Source organism: Brachycentrus maculatus, unplaced genomic scaffold (genome assembly GCF_059751285.1).
Source record: "Brachycentrus maculatus isolate JH-2025_06_01 unplaced genomic scaffold, ASM5975128v1 h1tg000244l, whole genome shotgun sequence".
NCBI classification, from domain to species: Eukaryota; Metazoa; Arthropoda; class Insecta; order Trichoptera; family Brachycentridae; genus Brachycentrus; species Brachycentrus maculatus.
Window position 1 is genome coordinate 2496643 of NW_028280995.1, and position 25417 is coordinate 2522059.

The 25417-nt window shown below is 34.9% G+C and overlaps 2 protein-coding genes across 5 annotated transcripts in view; one reads left to right on the forward strand and one right to left on the reverse strand.

Annotated features, from left to right (window-relative positions):
• Positions 1 to 25417, reverse strand: part of LOC148306327 (transmembrane protein 120 homolog) — a 369069-nt gene that overhangs the window by 41966 nt on the left and 301686 nt on the right. The window lies entirely within an intron of this gene.
• LOC148306328 (putative chitinase 10) overlaps positions 1 to 25417 on the forward strand; it is an 80878-nt gene that overhangs the window by 39700 nt on the left and 15761 nt on the right. For 3 of the 4 annotated variants that reach the window (XM_088265270.1, XM_088265272.1, XM_088265274.1), the window contains exons 21-46: positions 5 to 122; positions 239 to 424; positions 502 to 658; positions 742 to 847; positions 1643 to 1788; positions 2955 to 3134; positions 4455 to 4606; positions 5525 to 5751; positions 6818 to 6935; positions 7042 to 7227; positions 8045 to 8201; positions 8717 to 8822; positions 9578 to 9702; positions 9799 to 9978; positions 11067 to 11218; positions 11895 to 12121; positions 12204 to 12321; positions 13855 to 14040; positions 15792 to 15972; positions 16486 to 16591; positions 17801 to 18128; positions 18764 to 18864; positions 20046 to 20104; positions 21403 to 21576; positions 22932 to 23083; positions 24484 to 24704. In XM_088265270.1, coding sequence (XP_088121396.1) covers positions 5 to 122; positions 239 to 424; positions 502 to 658; positions 742 to 847; positions 1643 to 1788; positions 2955 to 3134; positions 4455 to 4606; positions 5525 to 5751; positions 6818 to 6935; positions 7042 to 7227; positions 8045 to 8201; positions 8717 to 8822; positions 9578 to 9702; positions 9799 to 9978; positions 11067 to 11218; positions 11895 to 12121; positions 12204 to 12321; positions 13855 to 14040; positions 15792 to 15972; positions 16486 to 16591; positions 17801 to 18128; positions 18764 to 18864; positions 20046 to 20104; positions 21403 to 21576; positions 22932 to 23083; positions 24484 to 24704 — 4149 coding nt within the window. The remainder of the gene's footprint in view (positions 1 to 4; positions 123 to 238; positions 425 to 501; positions 659 to 741; positions 848 to 1642; positions 1789 to 2954; positions 3135 to 4454; positions 4607 to 5524; positions 5752 to 6817; positions 6936 to 7041; positions 7228 to 8044; positions 8202 to 8716; positions 8823 to 9577; positions 9703 to 9798; positions 9979 to 11066; positions 11219 to 11894; positions 12122 to 12203; positions 12322 to 13854; positions 14041 to 15791; positions 15973 to 16485; positions 16592 to 17800; positions 18129 to 18763; positions 18865 to 20045; positions 20105 to 21402; positions 21577 to 22931; positions 23084 to 24483; positions 24705 to 25417) is intronic. The other variant, XM_088265271.1, reaches the window with a different exon arrangement.

The following is a 25417-nucleotide window of genomic DNA, read 5'->3' on the forward strand; positions in this document are numbered from 1 at the left end:
ATAGAAATGTAGATTGGATGGCCATTCGTTCTTACGATTACTATTCTTCCTTCGATCCTGTGGTGAATAATCCGGCTCCCCTACTGTCACTAAATGACACCTTCCAAGATGACTTGAATGCAGTAAGATATGAATTTTTTCCCATAATCAAACTTCGCTATTGAATGCTTTTCGATACTATCATATAGTGTTTTCCTTTTGGTTCGATATGGTGTACATTTGTGTGTATATTTTTTAGAACAGCACGGTTCAGTACTATATACAGAGTGGAGCCGATAGAGATAAGCTTCTACTCAGTATACCAACTTTTGGAAGGACTTTTACACTGGAAGATGCCAATCTAACACAGACAGGATCTCCTTCTACTGGTCCCGGGGAGAAAGGAGTATCAACTGGAACAACTGGGTTCCTCGCTTATTACGAGGTATTTATTTTACATAATCATTATATTTATTCAGAATATGTACAATCTAGTACAAGTCAATCATGTATTCTTGTTAGATTTGCCAAAATTTGATGGAAAACGGGTGGACTTCTTCATTGCCAAATCCACGGGCTGTTGGACCTATCGCTTTCAAAGGAAACCAGTGGGTAGGGTACGAAGATATTGGCAGTGTTCAGAGGAAGGCAGAGTACGCGGCACAAGAAGGACTCGGTGGTGAGTCTTTGCAGTCTCCATATTGCGATTTCTGTATTTTTTGAGAATGCCAAATAAATATTTAATTGTATTTGTTTTTCAAGGTCTCATGTTTTGGACCATTGACATGGATGATTTCAAAGGAATGTGTCATGGAAGAAATTATCCGTTAATCAATTCTGCGAAGGAAGCTCTCTATGGACGTTATGGGTATGTTAGACTCTATGGTTATTGTTAGATGGTAAAATGGTAGAAGATTATCAGTAAAATATTGCTAGTTAGTTGACTTTGGTTTATTCTAAATATAAGTTACTAGGTAACTCTAAGTGAGTGACTGGTTTCTAGGAGACAAATCTAGAATGGCGCTTGCCAGACTTTGTGAGTATATCCACAATTGCATACATACCTACATTTATACCATTTAAGTCTTTCAAACAAAATTCGTTTTAAAATCATTATATTTTTTCATTAATTGATTGGGTAATCACTTTGTGGTAAAATCTATCCATTTTTAAGTAATGTTTTGTTTAGTAAATACCACTATTTATAAAATCTACTGTGACACGTGTTTCAATGCAATCTTCAAACAATTTTCAAACACCGTATGTATACGTATGTAAACATACGGTGTTTGAAAATGATGCGGAAATCATTGAAACATGTGTCACAGTAGATTTTAAGAAATAGTGGTATTTACTTAGTAAAACATTAGTTAAAAATTATATTTCTTATTATAACGTTGGTTAGCTTTGAAGCAAATAGCTTCTTGCCCAAGACTAATAAATACTGAACTCTATTAACATTAAAAAAAAATAATAGGTGGTTGAAGCGCTTGGACAGGAATGTAAAATACCATTTTTTTCGTATTTATTAGTATGTATAAAAGAAGGAATCAGAGATGGATCCATAATTGTTTAAAAACAAAGTCAGTTTTTTAGTTGTAAATGGAAAAGCACAAAGTAATACTAATTACATATATTTTTATACTATTCTTTTGTTATCCAGAGTTGAAATTCCTACCACTACGATGAAACCTGCATTAGTCACGGCTCCAATTCCTGTTACTGCCGACACGACCACTGTGACCTCTGTTGTGAAGATAGCTACTGAAGCTTCTCCTGCAGAGACGTCAACAGCAGCACAGAGAAAAGGTAGAAACTAAACTGTCACTAATAATTTACTAGAAGTCCCTTTTTGCAAATCCAGACTTGCGCAGACACTCATTTTTCATAGCTCCAAAACTATTTAATTAATTTCACAAGGACTATATGTTAGATATTGATTTTCTATGTTTGTTTCGATTTAAAATTCTGCTTAAATTACTTATTTAAAAAAAAATTGATTAATGTGCCTTCTTCTATTAAACGCATAACTCATGTAGTACATATTTTAATATTTCAATTTTTTTATTATTTATGATTCACAAACGATAAAAAACATATTCCAAGAAATGAAATCCAGTGCAATACAAATTGTTTGAATGTTTTTCATCAATTAGATGAGAACACAACAAACTTACAGAAACAATAAAGGTGCAAACATATTTGTCAACATTTTTCACTTTCATCTTTTTGAATTTTTGTTTTATGTTAAAATCAAATATTTGTTGTTTATATTAGCACTTTTAATGTATTTTTATTTCTGATATCTATTGTATTCTTGTGTGGCAAAATGATGTTTGATAGATGTTCGAATGATGAAATAAGGAAAGAAAGTAAGGCTGAGATAAGCATTATCGATAAAATTAAGAAAGGTGTGTTGAGATGGTTTGGACATGTGGAGCGTATGAGTGAAAAAAGAACGGTTAAACAAATTTATGAGGTGAATGTAGTTGGAAAAAGAAGCAGAGGACGACCGAGGAAAACTTGGCACAATCAGGTATGTCAAATACTTGAAAGTGGCCGGGTCAGGAGTCGTAATAATCGTCGGGTATGTATGAGGAGATGCATGAATGTAGAAGAGGCAAAGAATGTTTGCAAAGACAGAGTGGTGTGGCGTTCGATTCTCTCTGCCTACCCCTGCGGGGAAGCGGCGTGATGGTTAGTTAGTTAGTTAGTTAGAAATAAAATGTATACCCACACACAGGCCATGCCCTTGTGGGATCTCTTTTTGTGTAAATATTATACATTTTTTTGTACTTGTTGTGTATAATTTAAAGTATAATTTATTGTGAAATGCAAAAGAATTTAAAATACAGAAAAAAAATCAATCAGTAAAATTCCTCCTTCTTTAGTTTCAATCTCTGCGATTGGTTTGCAGTAAGGTGATACATTTTACTTTCCCACTCTTTAATTCTGTTGTATTTTTTTCTGTACAGTAACTGAGCCACGTGTGGTGTGTTACTACACGAACTGGTCCGTGTACAGACCTGGAATAGGCAAATTCCCCACATCCGCCATAGACCCCCATCTCTGCACCCATGTGTTGTATGCCTATGCGGGTATAAGCAAGGAGGGAATACTTTCTCCATCGGATAGCTATCAAGATATTGACATGGGTAAGTCATATCTTATGTTATTATACATATCGCTCACACCTTTCAAGAACATCATAAATCAATAAACCTGATTTTTAAGGAGAACGTTTTAAAGTTTAAAAATATAACACAATAGATATCAAGCCACTTATTGAACTTTTTACTGTGCAACAGATCTTTTTAAGTAAAACCTGAAGGTTTTTTCTCCATTTGAAAAATATTTAGTATATTTTAAAAACATAATTAAACAATACCTTTTCTTCAAAATGCAAAAAGAACATTTTCTGCCCTGTAGCGGGTAAATATTAAGTTAAATATATGCCTCTTTTGCTGGGATATAGTACATTTTCTGGGCAATCGGAAAACATGCACAACTAAAAATTTACGATTTTTGATTTATGATGTTTTTGAAAGGAGTGAGCGATATGGATAGATTTCAGAGGGTATGCATTATTTTGATTTAGTTTTGAGTAAAGCACATAGTATAAGATATGTAAATATGAAAAATTTAGTCGGCTTCCGTACTGTAATGGTCACCTCGCTCGGCTAACATACTGGAGGTACCAGGTAATATAAATAATGTCAAATAAATATGTGATTTGCCACCGTAATATTTATTTAATATTACCCTGGACTGGTACCTGAAGTGCAGGGCAGATCACCTTTGCTTTATGTGTTAACGATCAATATAACACTGCTTTTATGTGATGCAGTGCCCTACGCACTATTGGGTGCGGATAAGGGTTAGAGGAAGAAGAAATATAAAATATGTTAAGCACTCTTAAGATGATATTTTATAAAATAAATTCTAAATAAATAAGCTAAACAACATTTTTGTTTGTTTCAAAATCCTTGTTCACAAATCTTGATTTCTCCACTTAGGACTTATTTTTACATTTTGACTTCTCAATCTCCATCTCAACTTCGAACCTCCGAGATGAACACTCTCCGATCCATAACCGGAAACACATTGCGAGACCGAGTAAGAAATACCGACATCCGGAGCATGTGTAAGACGGAGAATATCATGAGGTGGGGACGACAACGAAGGCGATACTGGAATGAACATTTAAACAGAATGTCTGAAGACAGACTTCCACGTATCTCCCTTCAAGGCAACCCTGAAGGACGCAGACCCCCAGGCAGACCTCCGAAAAGATGGAAAGACAGCTGGGAGTCAACATCCCAAGAGCGACATGCGGAGGCAGAAACAGATCCCTAGGACCTAAAAAAAGAAGAAGAAGAAGAAGACATCTCAATATAAATTAATAAGAATATGGAAGTCTAGATATTTAAAGGTTTTAATTAAGTTTTATGTTTGCATTTGTATTGGATTTACAGATGGATATATTACATTTGTGGGGCTAAAGGCAGCCAATCCCAAACTGAAAACAATGCTTTCTATTGGTGGCACAACTGAAGGATCTGCAACGTTTTCATTTATAACCGCTGATCCAAAACTGCGTAAGGAATTGATTAAAAACACTATCAAGGTAAGGCATCAAGGTAGCGTATTTGGTACCGAGACTATGAAAATTAGCATACGTGTTCTTGGTGCTGCGTAGCATACTTGATCCCTCCATCCTCAAAGAGGTCTATTACGCTCTGTTCCAATCTATAATTCTACATGGAATTATTGGCTAGGGCGGAGGTGCCGAAACTACGCTAGACCCAATTTTCAAGGTACAAAAACTTATCTTAAGAATAATAAATAAATGTAACTCGACACACCCATCCAATGAGCTATTTACAAGCTATATGATACTAGACGTACGGCAACTGTTCGTCAAGGAAGTACTGATTCACTTCTGGAATAAAATGGAAAAGGTTAGAACGCAACTAACTATTCGAACCCGGGCAGCATTAAATAAAAACTACATTGGCCCAGCCGTTAAAACAAGTTTTGCGCAAAAAAATTTTTCATTCCTTGCTCCAAAAATATTAAATTTGCTGCCCGAAACCATTGAGATTTAAAGGAGTGATCAGGTCTTTAAGAACAGTGTCCGTCGATGGTTGCTTCGCATTGGAAGGGACAAGGTAGAAAGTGAATTGATTAAAGTCCAGGTGTAATTATCACATTGAAAAACCTTAAACTATAAATTATTTTTGTATCTCCTGTATGTTATGTTTATAATCTAATCATTAAAAAAAATATATTAAAAATTAAAAAAATAAATAAATATAAATTTTGTATTACCATGTTAGTATTCGGCTCAACACAGGCCATGCTTAAAGAGCCGTAATACGTATAATAAATGTGTATATGAAATGAATATGTATATTGAATGTGTCTATGTATTATGAAAAAAAAAAAAAAAAAGATTAAAAGGCTAAACTAGTCATAAGTAACACCATATTTTATGTAGAACAATAAACAATAAACTTGAATACAATACTTTGGTGCTTTCTAGTTCTTACGTGACAACAAATTTGATGGCATTGACTTGAATTGGAACAGTCCCACGACGGGTAAAGGAGGGAAACCCGAGGATAAGGAGAACTATGTGAAGTTGGTGAGAGAGTTCAGGGAAGAGATTGAAGCAGAGGCTGAAATGTTACCAAAGCTCATTCTCTCCCTCACGGTACCTAAAGGACAGAAGATCATTGACAGTGGATATGATATTCCCGAACATAACAAGTAAGGAGGGTTTGGGATGGCACACCATTTACCATACATTTAATAAACTTATCCGAAGATTATTTTTTCCGCCTCCGTAGTGTAATAATGGTCAGCATGCTCGGCTACCATTCTGGAGGTCCCGGGTTCGATTCCCAGAGGGGGGGTCTAATGAATAAGTGATTTTTTCACTCTAATATTTATTAAATATTACCCTGGACTGGTACCTGAAGTGGAGGGCTGATCACCTTTCCTTCGTGTGTTAACGATCATGATAACACTGCGTTTATATGATGCAGTGCCCTATGCACCATTGGGGCGCGGATAAGGGTTTGAATAAAAAAATGAATGAATGAAGATTATGTATGTTTATATATGTGGAGGTCCTCACCGAAACGTTACATTTCTATTTTGAATGATTTTAAGTAATCAAGAATTCTAGCTTGTAAAATTGTTACGTTTTGATGCGATTTAATGGTTTCATATTGGTTTAACACAGGACTAGTCACGTTTTGTCGCAACTTTAGTTAAGATTCGCATTGCAAAACAGAACAGATTTGCGTTTAAAAGATTTTTGTGCAATATTGCAAATGTAACTTTTTGTTGACCTCCACATATACAATGCCTGCATTGCTCCTTTTCTCTTATACAGCTGTAAACCATGGCTCCTTACAAGGGCCCTGAGCAGCCGTATACTTAGCTTTGAGAATAGGTGACTGCGAAGAATTTTAGGCGTGCGGTAGTTTGACTTTGTGAGGAATGAAGAGATAAGGCTTAGGATGCAGAAAATCTTGGTCACATGTTGTCAAGAAAAGGGGATTCAGTTGGGCTAGACCATGTACTCTGTATGCCTCCCGAGAGCCTTAATCAAGCTGGCTTCTTTTATAAGGTATCAGGTTCGCGCCGCCCAGGACGACCACTGCTGACAATTCGTTTTCAGCTCTCGTCTAAACTTCAAGCAAGGCAGCCGACATAAAAACCTGGAGACAGTTTGTGGAATCTATATGATCCACATAGGGAGCGGATATGGTTAAATAATAAAAACATAATATGTATGTTTAAATACATTTTTTTTGGTTTGTCACAGAAATGTAGATTGGATGGCAATTCGTTCATACGATTACTATTCTTCCTTCGATCCTGTGGTAAATAATCCGGCTCCCCTACTGTCACTCAATGACACCTTCCAAGATGACTTGAATGCAGTAAGATTTGAATTTTTCGATAAATAAACTTTACCATTGAATGCTTTTCGATATTATCATAAAGTATTGGTTCAAGACTGTGTACATATGTGTGTATATTTTTTAGAACAGCACAGTTCAGTACTATATACAGAGTGGAGCCGATAGAGATAAGCTTCTATTAAGTATACCAACTTTTGGACGGACTTTTACTCTAGAAGACGCCAATCTAACAGAGACAGGATCTCCTGCTACTGGTCCCGGGGAGAAAGGATCGGTCACAGGGACAACTGGGTTCCTTGCTCACTACGAGGTATTTCATCTTCTTCTTCTTGCTGGTTCCATTCCAACTTATCGTCTTTTTAGACTGTTGGGATCAGCTCTTCTCGTCCTCAGGTTGTAGGTTCTTATATCTTGGGCAACTTAATCTAAGCCATGCCTTCGAATCATGTTTCTTTCTGCAGGATCCAAGAGATTTATTTATTTAAACTATGAAGTTTAAATACATACATGAGTACAGAAAAGAAATGTCCGCCTCCGTAGTGTAATGGTCAGCGCGCTCGGCTACCGTTCTGAAGGTCCCGGGTTCGATTCCCAGAGGGGGGTCTAATAAATATATGTGATTTTTTCACTCTAATATTTATTCAATATTACCCTTGACTGGTAGCTGAAGCGGAGGGCTGATCACCTTTCCTTCGCGTTTTAACGATCAAGATAACACTGCGTTTATATGATGCAGTGCCCTACGCACCATTGGGGTGCGGATAAGGGTTCGAAAACAGAAAAGAAATATGTACATTGGCGGGCTTAAAAAAAATCTTCCAACCAACCAAAAGCAAACTAGTGATATTTGTCATAACGTTTGATACCTTATATAGCTGTTTGCAATCAGTAGACAGTGCTTGAACATAAAAAATCTTAAATTACAAATTACTGCTGTATTAACTATTTTATGTTATATTATTATAAATATTTATGATAATTACAAATTGATGACAATAAGGAAGAGTTCTTAGGCCATATTTAATAATAATAAATATTGCCGTGGATTTATGGAGGTATTCACTTTGAGAATCGATATTAATTCAGAAAGTCCATATATGAAAATTTGATCAATAACTTCTGTGCAGATTTGTCAGAACCTGAAGACGAACGGGTGGACTTCTTCATTGCCAAATCCTCGTGCGGTGGGTCCCGTCGCTTTCAAAGGAAACCAGTGGGTAGGTTACGAGGATATCGGCAGTGTTCAGAGGAAGGCTGAGTATGCGGCTCAAGAAGGACTTGGTGGTGAGTCTACGTATATAATTTTTTGACATCTCTACATTGATGAAGAAGAATATGGAAATCTGGGCACTCACGGGGCTTACGACCATCATAGGCTGGTTTAAGTGATCACTCTACACACGTCTGAGATTCGCCAATTCTACTCATGATTGACAACCACACTACTCAAATTCTTGGAAGTTCTATACATATGATTCAATTTTGAAATTGAGTACTTGAATCACTAGAATTTCACAAGAGACATCTATTAGTGAGATATATTAAGATGAAGAAGCTGTTTTATTTAGTAGAAACTCTTTTATATTTGTATGTGAGGTCCGAATCCAGGATTATAATCACATACACGAGAAACGCCAGAAAATATCCTTTTCATTTTTATTATTTTAGGTTATAATTTGACCAGATAATTTATTAACAACATTTTGAGTGTGTTCAAATACTACACATGCTCCATATCACGATTTGCATAAAAATGCCTACATAAGGTTTGCAATATTTTGTTTTATTTGTTTTTAAAGGTCTCATGTTTTGGACGATTGACATGGATGATTTCCAAGGACACTGCGATGGGGGAAAATTCCCATTGATCAATTCTGCTAAGGAAGCACTCTATGGACGTTATGGGTATGTGTGACCCTATGGTTATAACTAAATTTATACAATATTTTTTAAAACTTACTTCGTTATAAAATCATTAAACATACTGTACATAAATTTTATTATAACGTTCATCAGTTCCAAAGAAAATAGCTCCTCCCCTCCGACTATTTACTGAAAAAATATTTCACTTTTAATTTAAATTTTTACAAAAAACGGTTGAAGCGCTTGGGTAGGAAGAATCTGTTTTTTTGTATTGATTAAGAGTACGGAGTTTGGAATCAGAGATGATCTAAAATAGTTTTTTTAACCAGTTGCCAGTTTACCCCAAGCGAGACTCGGGCAAGAAGTTTGTGTTGCATTGATGAGTCCGAGTGCAGCTCGGGCAAATCCTATTCCAACTTGGTGGTATTGATTTGCCCGATCCAAATATATTAATGTATTTGTTTTTATAGAATAACCCGAGCAGTGTTCGGGTTTCGAGTTGTGTGTGGAAATCATCCTTGTTCAATCAAGGATAATTTCCTGCACCAACGAATTTTCACGCCAAAATTGGACTGTTATTCCCAACATTGAGATGAAGTGTGTAAGCCAAAGGCCAAGCAAGTAATGTTTATATAGCACATATGGTACACACACACACTCACACTCTCACATACGTGGTTAAATTAAGTTAGTTTTTAAATTAACTCTATGATAAACTATAGTATTCATCGAAATTATTCTAGTTTCGATGATTTTTAGGATACATTTGTAAAGCAATGATGTTTTTTTGTTGACAGAATCAAAATTCCTACCACTACAACGAAACCTGCTTCAATTTCGGCTCCAATTCCCGCTGTTACAAAAATCGCCACTTCTGTTACAATGAAAACTGCAGAAGTGACAACTATTGCACCCAAAAAAGGTGAAATTCTGAGATTCATCTTATCACGATATTTAATGATTTTCACAATTGAACAAAATAAATCAAACTGACTGTTGACATGTCCAATATTTTTAGTGACTGAGCCACGTGTCGTATGCTACTACACCAACTGGTCCGTGTATAGACAGGGAATAGGCAAATTCCCTACATCCGCCATAGACCCTCATCTCTGTACCCATGTTTTATACGCCTATGGAGGTATAAGCAAGGATGGAATTCTTTCGCCTTCTGATAGCTACCAAGATATCGACATGGGTAAACTAAGAAAACTTTTTTAATAACACATTGCTAACAATGAAATTTATTAACGAAATATAATTAGATTAATTAGATTAGTGTGGAGATTGTGATAAAAAATATATTGGCCAAACTGTGAGAAATTTAAAGATTAGAATTAAAGAACATCATAGCGGTCTTGTTAGTAATTATTTTTCGGAATTTGCAAATCATATAATAGATACTAATCACTCATTTCACTCTCATAAATTAAAATTATTACACCTTGTTCCATATAAAGGCCAAATTATGAATTATCTTGAAAATTTAGAAATCCAAAAAAAACTGAATTCTAATAATAATTTATTAAATAATATATTGTTTCAAAATTCTTCACCATTGCTTTCCATTTTTCCTTTGTTTTCAAACTCCGTCCCTTGACTAACCCCTTCCCCTTACTTTCCCATCTCCTTATTTATAGAACAATTTTATATTTTATATTTTAGTTATTATACAGACCTGAATGATGGAAGTTTAACTTCTGAGACATGTAGTCTATAATAAAACTCAAGTGGTAAAAAACGAAGTGTTTTCTTTAATCATTGAAATATAATTAGATTGCATCAAAAGAACGATGACAGAAATAATAGTATTTTTTGTAATATGTATTGAGGTTTGCTTTGATGTGTACCCATCCGCTATAAACTAAAGCAAACATAACAAGAAATTGGACATTTAAGAGGTGTTTTTTGTATATGAAGATGAAGGTAACTGAAATGTACAAATACACTGTCGCAACAAAAGGTTTTTGAAATGGACAAATATGTGCAAACTGCCGCAACATAAGTTTTCCAAAATGCACAAAAATGTGCAAACTGCCGCTATATCAGGTTTTTAAAATGCACAAAAATATGCAAACTGCCACAACATCAGGTATCTGAAATACAAGTTTTTTACAATGCAAAAAATTTGCACACATTTTGCATGTACGTCGCAACGTAAGGTTTCCAAAACACACAAATATGTTCACGCCGTAACCAATGTGGAATTCATCGTATTATTTTTAGTTGTATATAATTGATTTGAATTTAATTTTGTTTATAATAATTTATGTTATTTTTTTGTAGATGGATATATTAGGTTTGTGGGGTTGAAAAATTCCAACCCAAAACTAAAGACAATTCTTTCAATTGGTGGAACTACTGAGGGATCTAGTACATTTTCGTTTATAACAATGGATGCTGCTAAGAGGGAAAACCTAATAAAAAATAGCATTAAGGTGAAATAAATAAATTATTTTTTTGTAATTCAACATTATTATATTTAGTCTGCTTCCGTAGTGTAATGGTCAGCATGCTCGACTACCATTCTGGAGGTTCCGGGTTTGATTCCCAGGGGGGGAGTCAAATAAAAATGGTTTAAAAGTAATTTTTTCACTCTAATATTTATTCAATATTACCGATACTGGACATGAAGCGGACGGCTGATCACCTTTACTTCATTAGTTAACGATCAAGATAACACCAGGTTTATATGATCCAGTGCCCTATACACTATTGGGGTGTGAATAAAGGTTTGAATGAATATTCAGTTACGGCTGAATCAATTGTCCACCTCCGTAGTGTAATGGTTAGCACGCTCGGCTACCGTTCTGGAGGTCCCGGGTTCGATTCCCAGGGGGGTCAAATAAATATAAGTGATTTTTCCACTCTAATATTTATTCAATATTACTCTGGACTGGTACCTGAAGCGGAGGGCTGATCACCTTTCCTTCATGTGTTTACGATCAAGATAACACTGCGTCAATATGATGCAGTACCCTATGCACCATTGGGGTACGGATAAGGGTTAGAGAGAGAAAGAGAGAGAGAGAGAGAGAGAGAGAGAGATAGAATCAATTGACATCTTTTTCCTTCTTTCGCCCTTCAATTTCATGTGTGGTGTAACTATTTCAGTTCTTACGTGAAAACAAATTCGATGGCATTGATTTGAATTGGAATAGTCCCGGTTTTGGTAAAGGAGGAAAGCCGGAAGACAAGGAAAATTATGGAAAGTTGGTGCGAGAATTTAGAGAAGCTATTCAGTCTGAAGCCGATGCTGACTCCAGACTGGTACTAAGTATAACCGTACCAAGGGGAAAAGATCTTATTGATAATGGATACAACATTCCGGAACTCAACAAGCAAGTCCAATGAATTTTTGTACATGATTTTGAATGATATTGATGTATTTAAGGAACATGTAATAATCCTTCGTGTTTTCAGGTACGTTGATTGGATTGCCATTAGATCTTACGACTATTACTCAGCAATTGATCCTGTTGTAAATCACCCTTCTCCTTTATTTGCCTACAATGCTTCCTTTCCCGAAGATTTGAATACTGTGAGTATGTTTAATAATTTAACTCTTACCACTATGTAGGCCAGACATTCTGGCCCGTACGATTCTAGTAGGCAGCTCCGTGGGCCACAATGTCTGGCCCAGCGCAAGTATAACTTTAATCACTGATTTCTCTATCACCCAAGTATATTCTACCAAAAAATATTTAAGATAAATACAGTTAATCTTAATTAACATAGTTATATGAATTTCCAGACAGAGTGTCCCAAAATCAGGGAACAAAAATATTTATTTTAATAGTAGAAAAACCTCACATTTCTTTTATCAGAGTAGCTGATCAGTTATGAGAAAAAATGGTCAGAGTGGAAAAGGTTAATATCATTGCTGGCATGACCATGTGTTGTGTGTTAACCTTTGCCTTGTAATACAATAAGTATAATATGTATACCGGGTTCGATTCCCAAGGGGGGTAAATTAAATACTAGTGATTTTTTCACTGTCATATTTATTCAATATTACCCTGGACTGGTACCTGAAGCGGATGGCTGATCACCTTCCCTTCATGTGTAAACGATCAAGATAACACTGCGTTTATATGACGCAGTGCCCTATGCACCATTGGGGTGCGGATAAGGGTTTTATTATTATTATTATAATATGTATGTTTGTATGTATTACTTACTTAATTCAACCTTCTTCTTGTGTCTAGTATTTAATGAAACCCTCCCTTTTAGACTTCCACAGTTTTCTGTTGGACGCGGCTCTTTTCCAGTGCAGGCCCGCCGCTTTCTTAATCTCAGTCGACTATCTTGTCTGGGGCCTACCCACGCTTCTGCGTCTTGTTCTAGGCCTCCAGTCAAGCATCTTTTTCGTCCTTCTATCTTCAGACATACGTGCCACATGACATGCCCAGTTCCAACAAAATGTATTACTTTGTATTTTCATAGTTTAGGGGAACGGCAGGTGTGATGCTTCTTTTAACATACAAGCTTGGATTGAAATCCTCGTCTATCTTACAGAGTTCATCTGTTAACTTTTCTATTTAGGGTTTTCCTTTTATTTTTTAATATCTTCGTCTTCTTCTTCTGGATTTTCTGATTGAGGGTGATCTAATTCCTCCATCAACTCTTATAATTTTTGATTTGAGAGTGGTTGGTTATGCACGTCTAACAGTTGGGTCACATCTTTGGTTGTTGCATCTTGGAATCCGCATTTGCGTGTAAACATGATAATGTCTTCTGTGATAATCTTATCTACCTCTTGTACACTTGCAGCTTGTATAAATCCAGGCAGAAGTTTACGCCAGGCGCTATTTAAACAATTGGTTGTCACTTGGTCCCAAGCAGACATATTTTTATTCTTTTTAAAACGTACTTTTAAACGGCACCAATTGGTGCAGTTGTGAATCGGCGTAAATCAAATCGGAGAAAAATGACGGTTATATGTATCAGATTAAAGACTATTTTGGTTCCTTTATTCTTGCAGGCTATGTCAATTCGATTTAATATGTATACTTAAACCTTTGAAGCTATCAAGGATGTTGGAATATTATTTAATCCATAATATTGTTGACAGAATAACACTGTGCAGTACTTCATAAATGCTGGAGCAGAAAGAGATAAGCTGATACTAGGGATTCCGACGTTTGGACTGACATATACCCTGATGGATCCTAAGCGTACCGGAATAGGATCACCTGCTTCTGGTCCTGGTGAAAAGGGACTTGTGACAGGAACAAATGGATTCCTTGCATATTATGAGGTAAATATTCACATAAACATTTTGTAGACTATCAGGCAGGTAGAACGGGGACAGCTAGAGACATTTGAAATGTGGTACATTTTTTTTTAGATGGGAGTTGCATTTAATATTTACCTTGCTTATTATTTACAAGGTTTGTAGATCATTAAGTGGATTTTTATTTCTTCTAGCTAGAAAAACTGATTTATTTTAATCTGTGTTGGGAACAGGAGGAATAATCTAGTGTGGGCCAATCAGGAACTTCTTAGCCTTTGCTCATTGCTGGGAGGAAACCACGTAAAACTCCTCAGAAGGCGGACTGTTAACTATCGTCATCAGACCTTCCGTTCTACTAGAAAAGGGTTTGGAATTTTGTCGAGATGTGATACTACAGACGTATGTGAGGGATTCATTGGTACAAACTAGTAGGGAACAACGAAGTATCAAACAGAGCTTGGGGAGTCTGGATGCTTACTAAATAAAGTGATACAACAGCGAGCAAATGGATAAGCCATAATATAAGAACCACTAGGTAGGCAAAATGGGTGCGGCTGGAGGTGTTTAAGAAGTGGTGCTACAGGCGCAGAGAAAGAGAAATGATATGATGAGTGTGATTATAGTTTAATATTACTTGAAAGAGTGTATTTTTTTCTACAATGTGGAATAGATAAGAAACGTTTTTATTTTGTGATTGTAGTTAGTGTATATATTGAGGCATTTGAGATTACCAACCGCATTCGCCTCATAAATTTGTTTTATAGTTTTTTCTTCACTGATTAGTTTTCCAAAGCATCTCAATGCATTTTGAGGAAACCTTGGCATTATCAAGTTAAAACTAAAGGTGGAGGCTGACCGGAGCATTTTGTCGTAACGTAACACGTTACGATGCGAACATTCAGGCAGTCAGTACACCGAGCTGAGCGCTCCATCCATAGTTTCAGATGCTCCTTGATGCTCGCCGCTAGCGATGTTACGACGTTATGTTACAACGAAATGCTCCGGTCAGTCTCCACCTTAAGGTTTGATAGTCCCAGGACTGGGAGATATGGGAGTCGAACACAGCAATGTATGTTTTGAATTTTGAAAGCATTAACTTTGTGGATCATATTGATATATTATTTCGAGAAATAAAAATACTTTGTGTTCTGATCCACTCACATTTTTATTGACCAACTAGTTTCGGCAACAACCTGTTGCCCTCTTCAGGGTTTATTTATTACTATTATTAGTATTTATTATAAGTTATTTATTACTATTATTATTATTAGTAATAAATAAACCCTGAAGAGGGCAACAGGTTGTTGCCAAAACTAGTTGGTTAATAAAAATGTGAGTGGATCAGAACACAAAGTATTTTTATTTCTCGAAATAATACAGCAATATATTGTTATAAATATTTTCAATTAGTTGCCAACGGAGGTTACAGGTCAAAATAAAATATGGAACAACGGCAAAATAAAGGAATGGGTAAATGATCAAGAATTAGTTCCGTGAAAATAGTTTATATTCTTAATTTTTTCTCTCTTTTTTGTGTGTATATTAGGTTAAAATGGATAAAAAAAAGTGTATGTAAAAAGAACTCCACCGACAAGACACACAAGGTGGCTTGGTGGGTCTCTGCACAAAATATTTAAAATATGTTAAAAATTGTTCTTTAAATAAATGTACACAATTTATATTAAAAAAATAAAATCATCAAGCTATTCCACAAATTTGATTCCAAATCAATAAATAGCAGATAGTTTTAGTTTGACATATTTTATGTTCTCCAGATCTGCACAAATGTTCTTGGAAGCAATGTTTCATCGAGTCCAAATGATGGTTGGACAGTTGTACAGTCCAATCCGGAAGTGAACGGACCCTACGCCTTCAAAGGAAATCAGTGGGTTGGATATGAAGATGTCGGGAGTATCCAAAGGAAGGCTGAATATGCTGCGCAAGAAGGACTAGGAGGTATATATTAAAATGTATCGCTCACTCCTTTCAACAACGTCATATATCGAAAATCATCAATTTTCAGCTGTGTATGTTTTCGGAATGCTCAGAAAATGTACTATATCCCAGGAAAAGTGGTTTTTTTAAAACTTAATATTTACCCGCTACACGCCAGAAAGTGTTGTTTTTTCCTTTTTTTTCTAGAAAATGTTTTGTTTAATTATTCTTTTAAATATACTGAATATTTTTCAAATGGAGAAAAAAATTAAGGTTTTACCTTAAAAGATCTGTTGCCCAGTAAAAAGTTCAATAAGTGGCTTGGTATTTATTTTTAATACATTTGATTATATTTTTGAACTTTCAAAATGATCTAGTGAAAAGTCAAGTTTTTTGATATTTGACGTTGTTAAAAGGAGTGAGCGATATGTTTACATGACATCAATATTCCTTATTCACATTTAAGAGTTAATTTAATAGAAAACTCTGCAATGTTTTTAGTATCAAATTTTAATATGCTGTAATTTATCTCAGGGTTGATGTTTTGGACTGTCGATATGGATGACTTTCAAGGCCTCTGCCACGGAAGAACATATCCTCTGATAAATACGGGAAAAGAAACACTCTACAGAAGTCTGGGGTAAATATAATATTACTTTTTACCTTCGGAAGGCATTTAAAAAGAAATTTCCTTTAATTAAAAACCAAATAAATTTTCCTTATAGTCCATTATTTGATTCAACATTGGTTAAGCAAGATTCGTAATTATTTAATTTAAACTTCGCCCTCTGCTTCTAAGCTATATAAACCCGACTTACTTTAACTAACATCCCTAGTGCAAGTCAGACCTCGGCTCTTAATGTATGTTTGTTCTTCAACCCCTGGCGCATGTTGGTCCTCGGATCGACCAAAATCGCATGTGATAAACATTTTGTGTAGTTGTAAGTGTGTGAATAGTACTATGGTGGTGACAAGTAGTATTGTTTGCATGCTGTTGTAGTGATTGTCCTGACGAAGAGACGGGTATGTCTCAAAACCAGTAGACATAAAAATCTCGGTGAGTGGTTTCATACTAATATTACTAACATTTTTGTAAAAAAATATTATTATTGTTATACATATATTCCATTTGTGGATTATCATATTTTTTTTCAATTATTTATCTTTATTCCAAACATTGAGACGAAGTGTGCAAGCCACAAGCCAAGCAAGTAATGTTTATATGGCACATATCGCTCACTCCTTTCAACAACGTCATAAATCAAAAATCGTCAATTTTCAGTTGTGCATGTTTTCGGAATGCCCAGAAAATGTACTATATCCCAGCAAAAATGGCATATTTTTAACTTAATATTTACCCGCTACAGGGCAGAAAGTGTTGTTTTTGCATTTTGAAGAAAAAGGTATTGTTTAATTATTTTTTGAACAAACTAAATATTTTTCAAATGGAGAAAAAACATTCATGTTTCACCTAAAAAGGCCTGTTGCACAGTAAAAAGTTCAATAAGTGGCTTGATATTTATTTTTAATACATTTTATTATATTTTTAAACTTCACTTAAACACACACTCTCACACACAAGAACACTAGAAGACGGCAAGTTAAGTTGGTCTTGCTGCCTTCACTACACTGGGTGTACATCAAAGACTGTATTTATATCCTGTTGTGGGTCTAATGGTGTCCTTTTTTGGGCGCATTTGAGTTTTGGATGGTTATGGTTAATTAAATCTTGGTCAAACTATCCCTTTTATTTACATACACCCTGTTTGATATTTCATGACAATATTCTAATCTCAGTGAAGCTCTTATGTAACAAAATAATTATCTTTATTATGTATATTATCAACAGCCTCGAAGTTCCAACTACAACTAGTATACCTACTTCTACTGTCGGTACAACAAGTACAGAAGAAGTCAAAGCCACAAGTCTTGCCAGCCTTCCTTCAATTGATACAACAAGTACAGATCCTTCTACAAGGTTGAAAACTTTAGTAGAATCAACATCTACAAACCAACCCACGAGTCTTGATAGTGTTCTTACTTCAACTATCAGTACAACAAGTACAGAACCTTCTACAAGATTAACACCTACAGTAGAATCGACACCTACAGTCCAAGTCACAAGTCCTACACCGTTTGCGAGAAAACCTGTCACCCAAGAAGCAACAACTGTCAAAGTAAGTGACGATTTTATTATTTTTTGTATATAATTATTTGTATTTTTATCATTTACAAAATACTTCAATTTCATACTATTTCTTTGAGCCTGGTTATATTATTGAGCCTGGTTCATTATTAAAAATAGGTATCAAATTGTGGTTCAAACCTACAAACTGTAATTCAAGAATCTGCAACACTTACCATGGGACCACAACCCGATACAACTGTTCTACTATCTATAATCAAAAGCATGTAGAAGATTTTATATTGGTTCAATTCTATTACTATAAAATGGACTTCTACATGACGAACTTAGGATTTAACATAGAAAATGTAAAAAAAATTAAAACTTTGTGTAAATACATGCTTAAATTCAAGTGTCGCCACATGTATACAATTTTTAGCAGCCATGATAATCAGAAATTATGTCTCAAAATATTAAATGTGCAAACAAAACTTGATTCCTTTTTGAAAGCAGGATTACCGAAAGCAAACGCATTGATATCAAACAGCAACGCCACTTTACGACAAGTGTCCGAAGACAATAAATTTATATTTTTTTGTGTTTTATATTGTTTATTTATATTTGAGTACAGTGTTCATATTTTTTAGAAAAAAAATTGAGTTATTATTGTAATAAATTATTTTTCAGTCAACTTCAACAGCAACCAGCACAGTTGTGACTTCAAAACCAACAACTTCAGCTGTCGCAGATTCTTTTGGCAGATCAATGACAACTTCCACGGATAAAAGGTAAACAGTATTTTCCTTATTCGGGTATATCTATTAAAATACCCCTGATAAACCTTACAATGAAACTCATATTCATGTGAAGCAATGAAAATATTCAAAATCAAACAACAATACGATTGAAATTTGTTTGAGCATTGTTTGTGTTGCTGTTACGTTCAACCGATGGCGCTTTCCATTGCGGTCAGTACATTTGATAAAAAAAACATAATTTTATCTGTCACTTAATTTAAAACACTTTTCTACTGTCACTTTTAAAACATAATTTAATAAAAAATAAAGTATGTGTGAGGTGATGCATAAAGTGACCATACGTCCCGTTTTGAACGGGACCGTCCCGTTTTTAGATAGCCTGTCCCGTTGTCCCCAAGTAAAGTTTCGGGACGTCGAAATGTCCCGTTTTCAAAAAAAGAGCAACACACGTTAACAATAAAAAAAAATTGCAAAAAATCGACGATAGTTTGTAGTATAACCGTTTCATTTTTTTCAACTTTGCTGAACAAATCCTAGCTTGATTTCGGTGCATATGGCTACAGCAGGTGGCTGGTGAGTCATGTGCAAAGACTAACTAATTATATATTTTTTTGATTACCTAACGTCCAAGTTTATCATGTCCCTACTAAGGCTTCAACTTTATAAGTTTCATAGCCTATGCCTACTTGTGAGTGGATTTACTCTTTATGTTTAATGTTACTATAATTTCATGTAATTCATGAGTGAAAATTCTAGGCTAAAACACTCGTACTAATAAAGACCGCCGACTCTTTATATAAACAATAAAACAACAAAAAAACATTCATATTTTTATGAATTATTCCTCTTTTTTTCTATATTAACATTCCTTTTCTTTTTATCAATACATAAAAACTATGAACAAATTTGATTCTTTTTAAATGAACATACTTTTACGTAAAAATTAGTATATGTCCCGTTTTGGTGGCAAAAATAAATGGTCAGTTTAGTGATGCATGATGTAGAAACGTGAAGAATGAAGAAGGCAGTCGTCTGGCATTATACCCCGGCGGAAAGCGGTGAAGTAAGTTAGTTAGTAAAGAAAAGATACATGATTTTCTCAAAATGTCAAATAGATTTCAACACTATTTTATGTAACAGAGCTTCTTGTTCAGTATACATTGCATATTTCGCAGATCATAAATAACAATAAGTTGCAATTTTTTTCACAGAGACCAAATGACATCATCCCCTGCCCCAAGTACTCTGAAATCATCTACAGAAAACAATGGTAAGCTGTATTTTATTACATTCTCACATCTCAACATAGATGAAGAAGAATATGGAAGTCAGGGTATTTACAGGGCTTATGACTGGGCTGGTCAAGTGGATCATTTTACACACGTGTAACATCCACCATTCTATCCATGATTGCCAACCACACAACTAAAATTTTTGGAACTCCTACGTATATCATAAACCTCATGACGATTCATCCATGAGGGTTCATAATGGAATCCTTCCATCTTTGGATGGTTTGAGAAAGCTTTTATTTAGGAGATACCCTTTTATTTAGATGTGTGCGCGATCCTAACCGGATTATTTTGCATACTGGGGGACCCTTGAAAACATAATTTTAAATTTTTGTATGCAGCTACTGACATTTTGGATGTGTCCAAATTGTTATATTATAAAAAAATAATTCCTAAGTGTGAGCAAAGATTTAGGCACACTCAAAATGTTGTCAATATTTGAATTTTAATTACTTTTTTCAGTTGTGTTTTTTCAGTTAAATCTCTGTCAAAAATAATGAGATTACAGAAAAAAATTATTAAAATTTTAATTATTTGCCTTAGTAGTGTAGTGGTTAGCACATTTGGCTACCATGTTGGAGGTCCCGAGTTCGATTTCCAAGGGTGTTAAAAATAAACATTCTTTTTCACTCAAACATTTATCTTATATTACTCTGGACTAGTACTTCGTGCAAGACTGATCTTGCCTTCATATAGTAAATTTGATGCCATACCATATAGACCCAAAATTTTGTGAATATTTTTTATTAAACTGCATTCAAGATTCCTGGTATTCGATAAGTCGCGACTTTATTTTCTCTCAATCCAGGTAACATTTTATTTTATTTTATTTTCTTAAAACACTGTTTCTGTTTTAAAGAAATAAGTTTTTTTTAAGATAATTATATGGTTTTGAAAAAAAATGAGTTAATAAAAGGTAAAGAGATATAAAAAGATTAAAAATATTTATTTGCCAAATTTCAATATGTATTCTACAATATATAGACAACTGACTTTTCAGAGAAACCTAAGCTTGTCTAATGGTGACGACTGACCGCAGCCATTTTGTCGTAACGTAAAACGTTATGATGCGAGCATTCGTATAGTCAGTACAGCAAGCCGAGCGCTCCATCCATGGTTTTGGATGCTCGCCGCGAGTGATGTTACGACGTTACAACGTCACGTTACGACGAAATGCTCCGATCAGTCCCCACCTTAAAAGTCGCCCTTAAACTGCATTCAAGTTTTAGTTTTCCATGTCGGTTTGATTTTAAAAAAAATCTTTTGTTTATTTCAGAACCAGTGATTGTGTGTTATTATACAAACTGGTCAGTCTATAGACCCGGTATTGGCAAGTATCCCACATCAAACATTGACCCTCATCTCTGCACTCACGTGGTGTACGCCTTTGGAGGCATCACCAAGGATGGGGCACTGAAGCCATCTGATAGTTACCAGGATATTGACATGGGTAAGCTTTTATTTTTTATGGATCTATTTGAAAGATATCTAGAGGACGGCCAATAAATTCATGGATGCTGCAAAGATAAAACATGGTTCGAAGACATGGCCTAGGTGACGTTGTCCATGACAGAAAGACCTACAACCTGAGGACGAGGAGAGCTGACTCCAGCAGTCTTCAAAGACGATAATTTGGGATGTAGCCAGGAACAAGAAGATACTTTAATTTTTTACTTACACGAGCTAGTTCAAATTGCAATGCTCTTTTTTCATCCGTTTCATTTCCCATATAATATTTTATTTTAATTATATTTTTTATTTTATTTGGAAATTCAACATAACAATTACGTAAATTCATTTACATTAACGAGTAACACAAAACAGGTATTTGTGCCATTCCAGTTACAAAATTTCACATTTGTAATTTAATTTAAATACCTGGAAGAGGGACGGGAGGGAGGAAAAGGGGCAAAAGGAAAGATCAAAGTTCAAGTCCAAGACAAATTATGTGAAAATAGGGACAGACCACGATATGAATATCGACTTACTATGTAAGCGATTTCAGTGCTAACAATGTCATATATGAGTAAAGGTAAAAGTATGTTTTCTAGGGATGGAACGATTGAAAAAGATACAGAAAGGAGAGTGAATTTAGTTAAAGCAAATAAAAATCTACAAAGGAAAGCTAAACTGGCAGTTTTCAACGGCGCCTTGGTTTAAACCCTTATGTACAAAAATAAAGCATGGAGTTACCAAAATATGGATGAAAGCTGATTAAATGCAGTTGGAAGGCGATTTCTTTAAGCAAAATGATGTATAATAGATGTTTGAATGGTGATATAAGATAATAATGCAAGGCTGAGATAAGCATCATCGATAAAATTGAGAAAAGTGTGTAAGATGGTTTGGGCATGTGGAACAAATGAGCAAAGAAAAAACAGGATAACAAATTTATGAGGCGAATGCAGTTCGAAATAAGAGCAGAGAAAGAACGAGGAAAACATGGCATGATCAAGTATTTTAAATACTTGATCAGGATGACCTGACTGACTCCTGAGAGTCAGAATAATTGGCGGGTATGTATAAGCAAATGCATGAATGTCGAAGAGGTGAGGGTTGTTTTGCAAAGATAGACTGGTGTGGCGCTCTATTCTCTTTGCCTACCCCTGCAGAAAACGAACAATTAAAAAAATCTATATTTTGCAAATCGCAGTACGTTTTCTTCTCAATTTACTTTTCTGAAAGTAATTCGGACAGTCAGTGTTCGGATAATTGGAGTTCTACTCTATTGAGCAACCAAGTATGGTAGTGATTAAGATTTTTCTATAATATATGTTCTCCATATATTAATTTGTATTATTGTAGATGGATATATAAACTTTTCTCGCCTGAAGACTTTAAATCCCAAGCTAAAGACGTTGCTTGCCATTGGAGGTGCTGCCGAAGGGTCCACGACCCTTTCCAATCTTTTGTCTGATGAAACTCTCCGGGCAACCCTAGTCCGAAATACCATTAAGGTAAATTTACAACTAAATACAATATTTTTAAACAAAGTACAAAAAACAAATATATCGCTGTCTCCTTTCAACAACGTCATAAATAAAAAAAACTTGATTTTTCAGGAGAACGTTTTTAAAGTTTAAAAATATTACACAATGTATTAAAAATAAATATCAAGCCACTTATTGAACTTTTTACTGTGCAACAGATCTTTTTAGGTAAAACCTGAAGGATTTTTTCTCCATTTGAAAAATATTTAGTATATTTAAAAAAATAACTAAACAATACCTTTTCTTCAAAATGCAAAAAAAACATTTTCTGCCCTGTAGCGGGTAAATATTAAGTTTAAAATATGCCTCTTTTGCTGGGATAAAGTACATTTTCTGGGCATTCTGAAAACATGCACGACTGAAAATTAACGATTTTTGATTTATGACGGAGGAATTTTGAAAGGAGTTATTTATTACAAATAAAAAAAAATACAACCATATAGTATTTTCCACACATATTTTATTTTCCTCACCGCGCGCTAAACAGCAACTGATTTCGCGAGCGTTAATGCCCTCGTGGCTCTTTTAGCTTGTATACACACGAGGGCGATGGTGCTTGTTGCACTATAACGGTGAATTTAAAAATTAAAATGGAGTTCTACAAATCAAACACTAAATTTGTTCGCCTCCGTAGTGTAATGGTTAGTACGCTCTGCTACCGTACTGGAGGTCCCGGGTTCGATTCCCAGGGGGGCCAAATAAATATAAGTGATTTTTTCACTCTAATATTCATTCAATATTACCCTGGACTGGTACCTGAAGCGGAGGGCTGATCACCTTGCCTTTATGCAATTAACAATCAAGTTTACACTGCGCCGCTACGATACAGTGCCCTATGCACCATTGGGTGTGGATAAGGGTTAAAAAAAAGTGTTAAATCTTGTTTGATGTGATTCATTTGTTTACAACATTTTGAGTGTGTCTAAATACTTGTTCACAAATCTGATTATAATCCAGATTTGTGAAAAAGTATTTGGACACACTCAAAATGTTGTAAACAAATTGACTGGTCAAATTATAAGCTTATGTGATTATAATCCAGGATTCGGACCTCACATACTGATATAAGAGGTATAAGAGTTTCTGCTCGATAAAAAGCTTCTTTTCATCTCACCAATAGACGTCTCTAGTGAAGTTCTAGTCATTCAAGAACAATGTTTCTGAATTGGTTCATATATATAGAACTTCCAAGAATTTGAGTAGTGTGGTTGTTAAAAATGGGTAGAATTGGTGAATGTTACATGTGTGTAAAGTGATCACTTAAACCAGCCTATGACGATCGTCAGCCCCTTAAATGCCCAGACTTCCATATTCTTCCTTATCTTTGATGAGATGTCAACAAATAATATGATTAATTTGTATTGCAGTTCCTACGCACTAACAAATTTGATGGGATAGACTTGGATTGGGACTTTCCAGTCGTAGGAAGAGGAGGAAAACCGGAAGATAAAGAGAATTATGTGAAGTTTGTCAAAGAATTGAGGGAAGAGATGGATGGAGAAGCCGGTGAAAAATTACTCATCACCGTAGCGCTGCCTGGCTACATGGATTATATACGAATGGGATACGATATACCCCAACTTAACAAGTGAATATTTTTTCAATTCAATTCAATTTCAATGTATTCAATAATTAATACATACATTACAAACTAACATTTAAAGCGTAAACATTAATAAAACAAATTAAAAAGTTAGCAAGAAGACTCTTGTTAAATGTGTAGAACAATCCCGCTTCGGAAAACTCCTTCGGACACATGGATCAGATCAATATCCAATGAGATATTGTTCAACATAGCGGTAGCTCTTCCTACAGGCATAACCATCGGCAGGTTGGTCCTGTATATAGGAATGTGAAACAATCTATGCCGACACTGTCTTAGGTAACTATCGGGAACATACAGACCAATGCTCCGGATAATTTCAGGATTATTGATCATACCGCGCAACAATAAAAAAATGCGTAATCAAATACACATTCCTTCTAGTCTCTAAACTATTGTAGCCAAGCATACCCTGGAGAAACTGGTCGGGTAGAGCCAAGGATAATAGCCGTACTCTCTCATGTAGAGATACCTCAAAAACTTATTTTGGACTTAGTAAATAAAATTACAACACTATCATTTTACATACTCACTCTCTTTATAAATTTTAATACACAAAATGGACTCTCTTTAAACTTTCAATGTACTCATTTTGGACACTCTTTATATATTTGACATACTCACATTGGATATTCATTTTACAATACATTTAATACACATACATTGGACTTTCTTCATACGTTTAATGTAAACACATT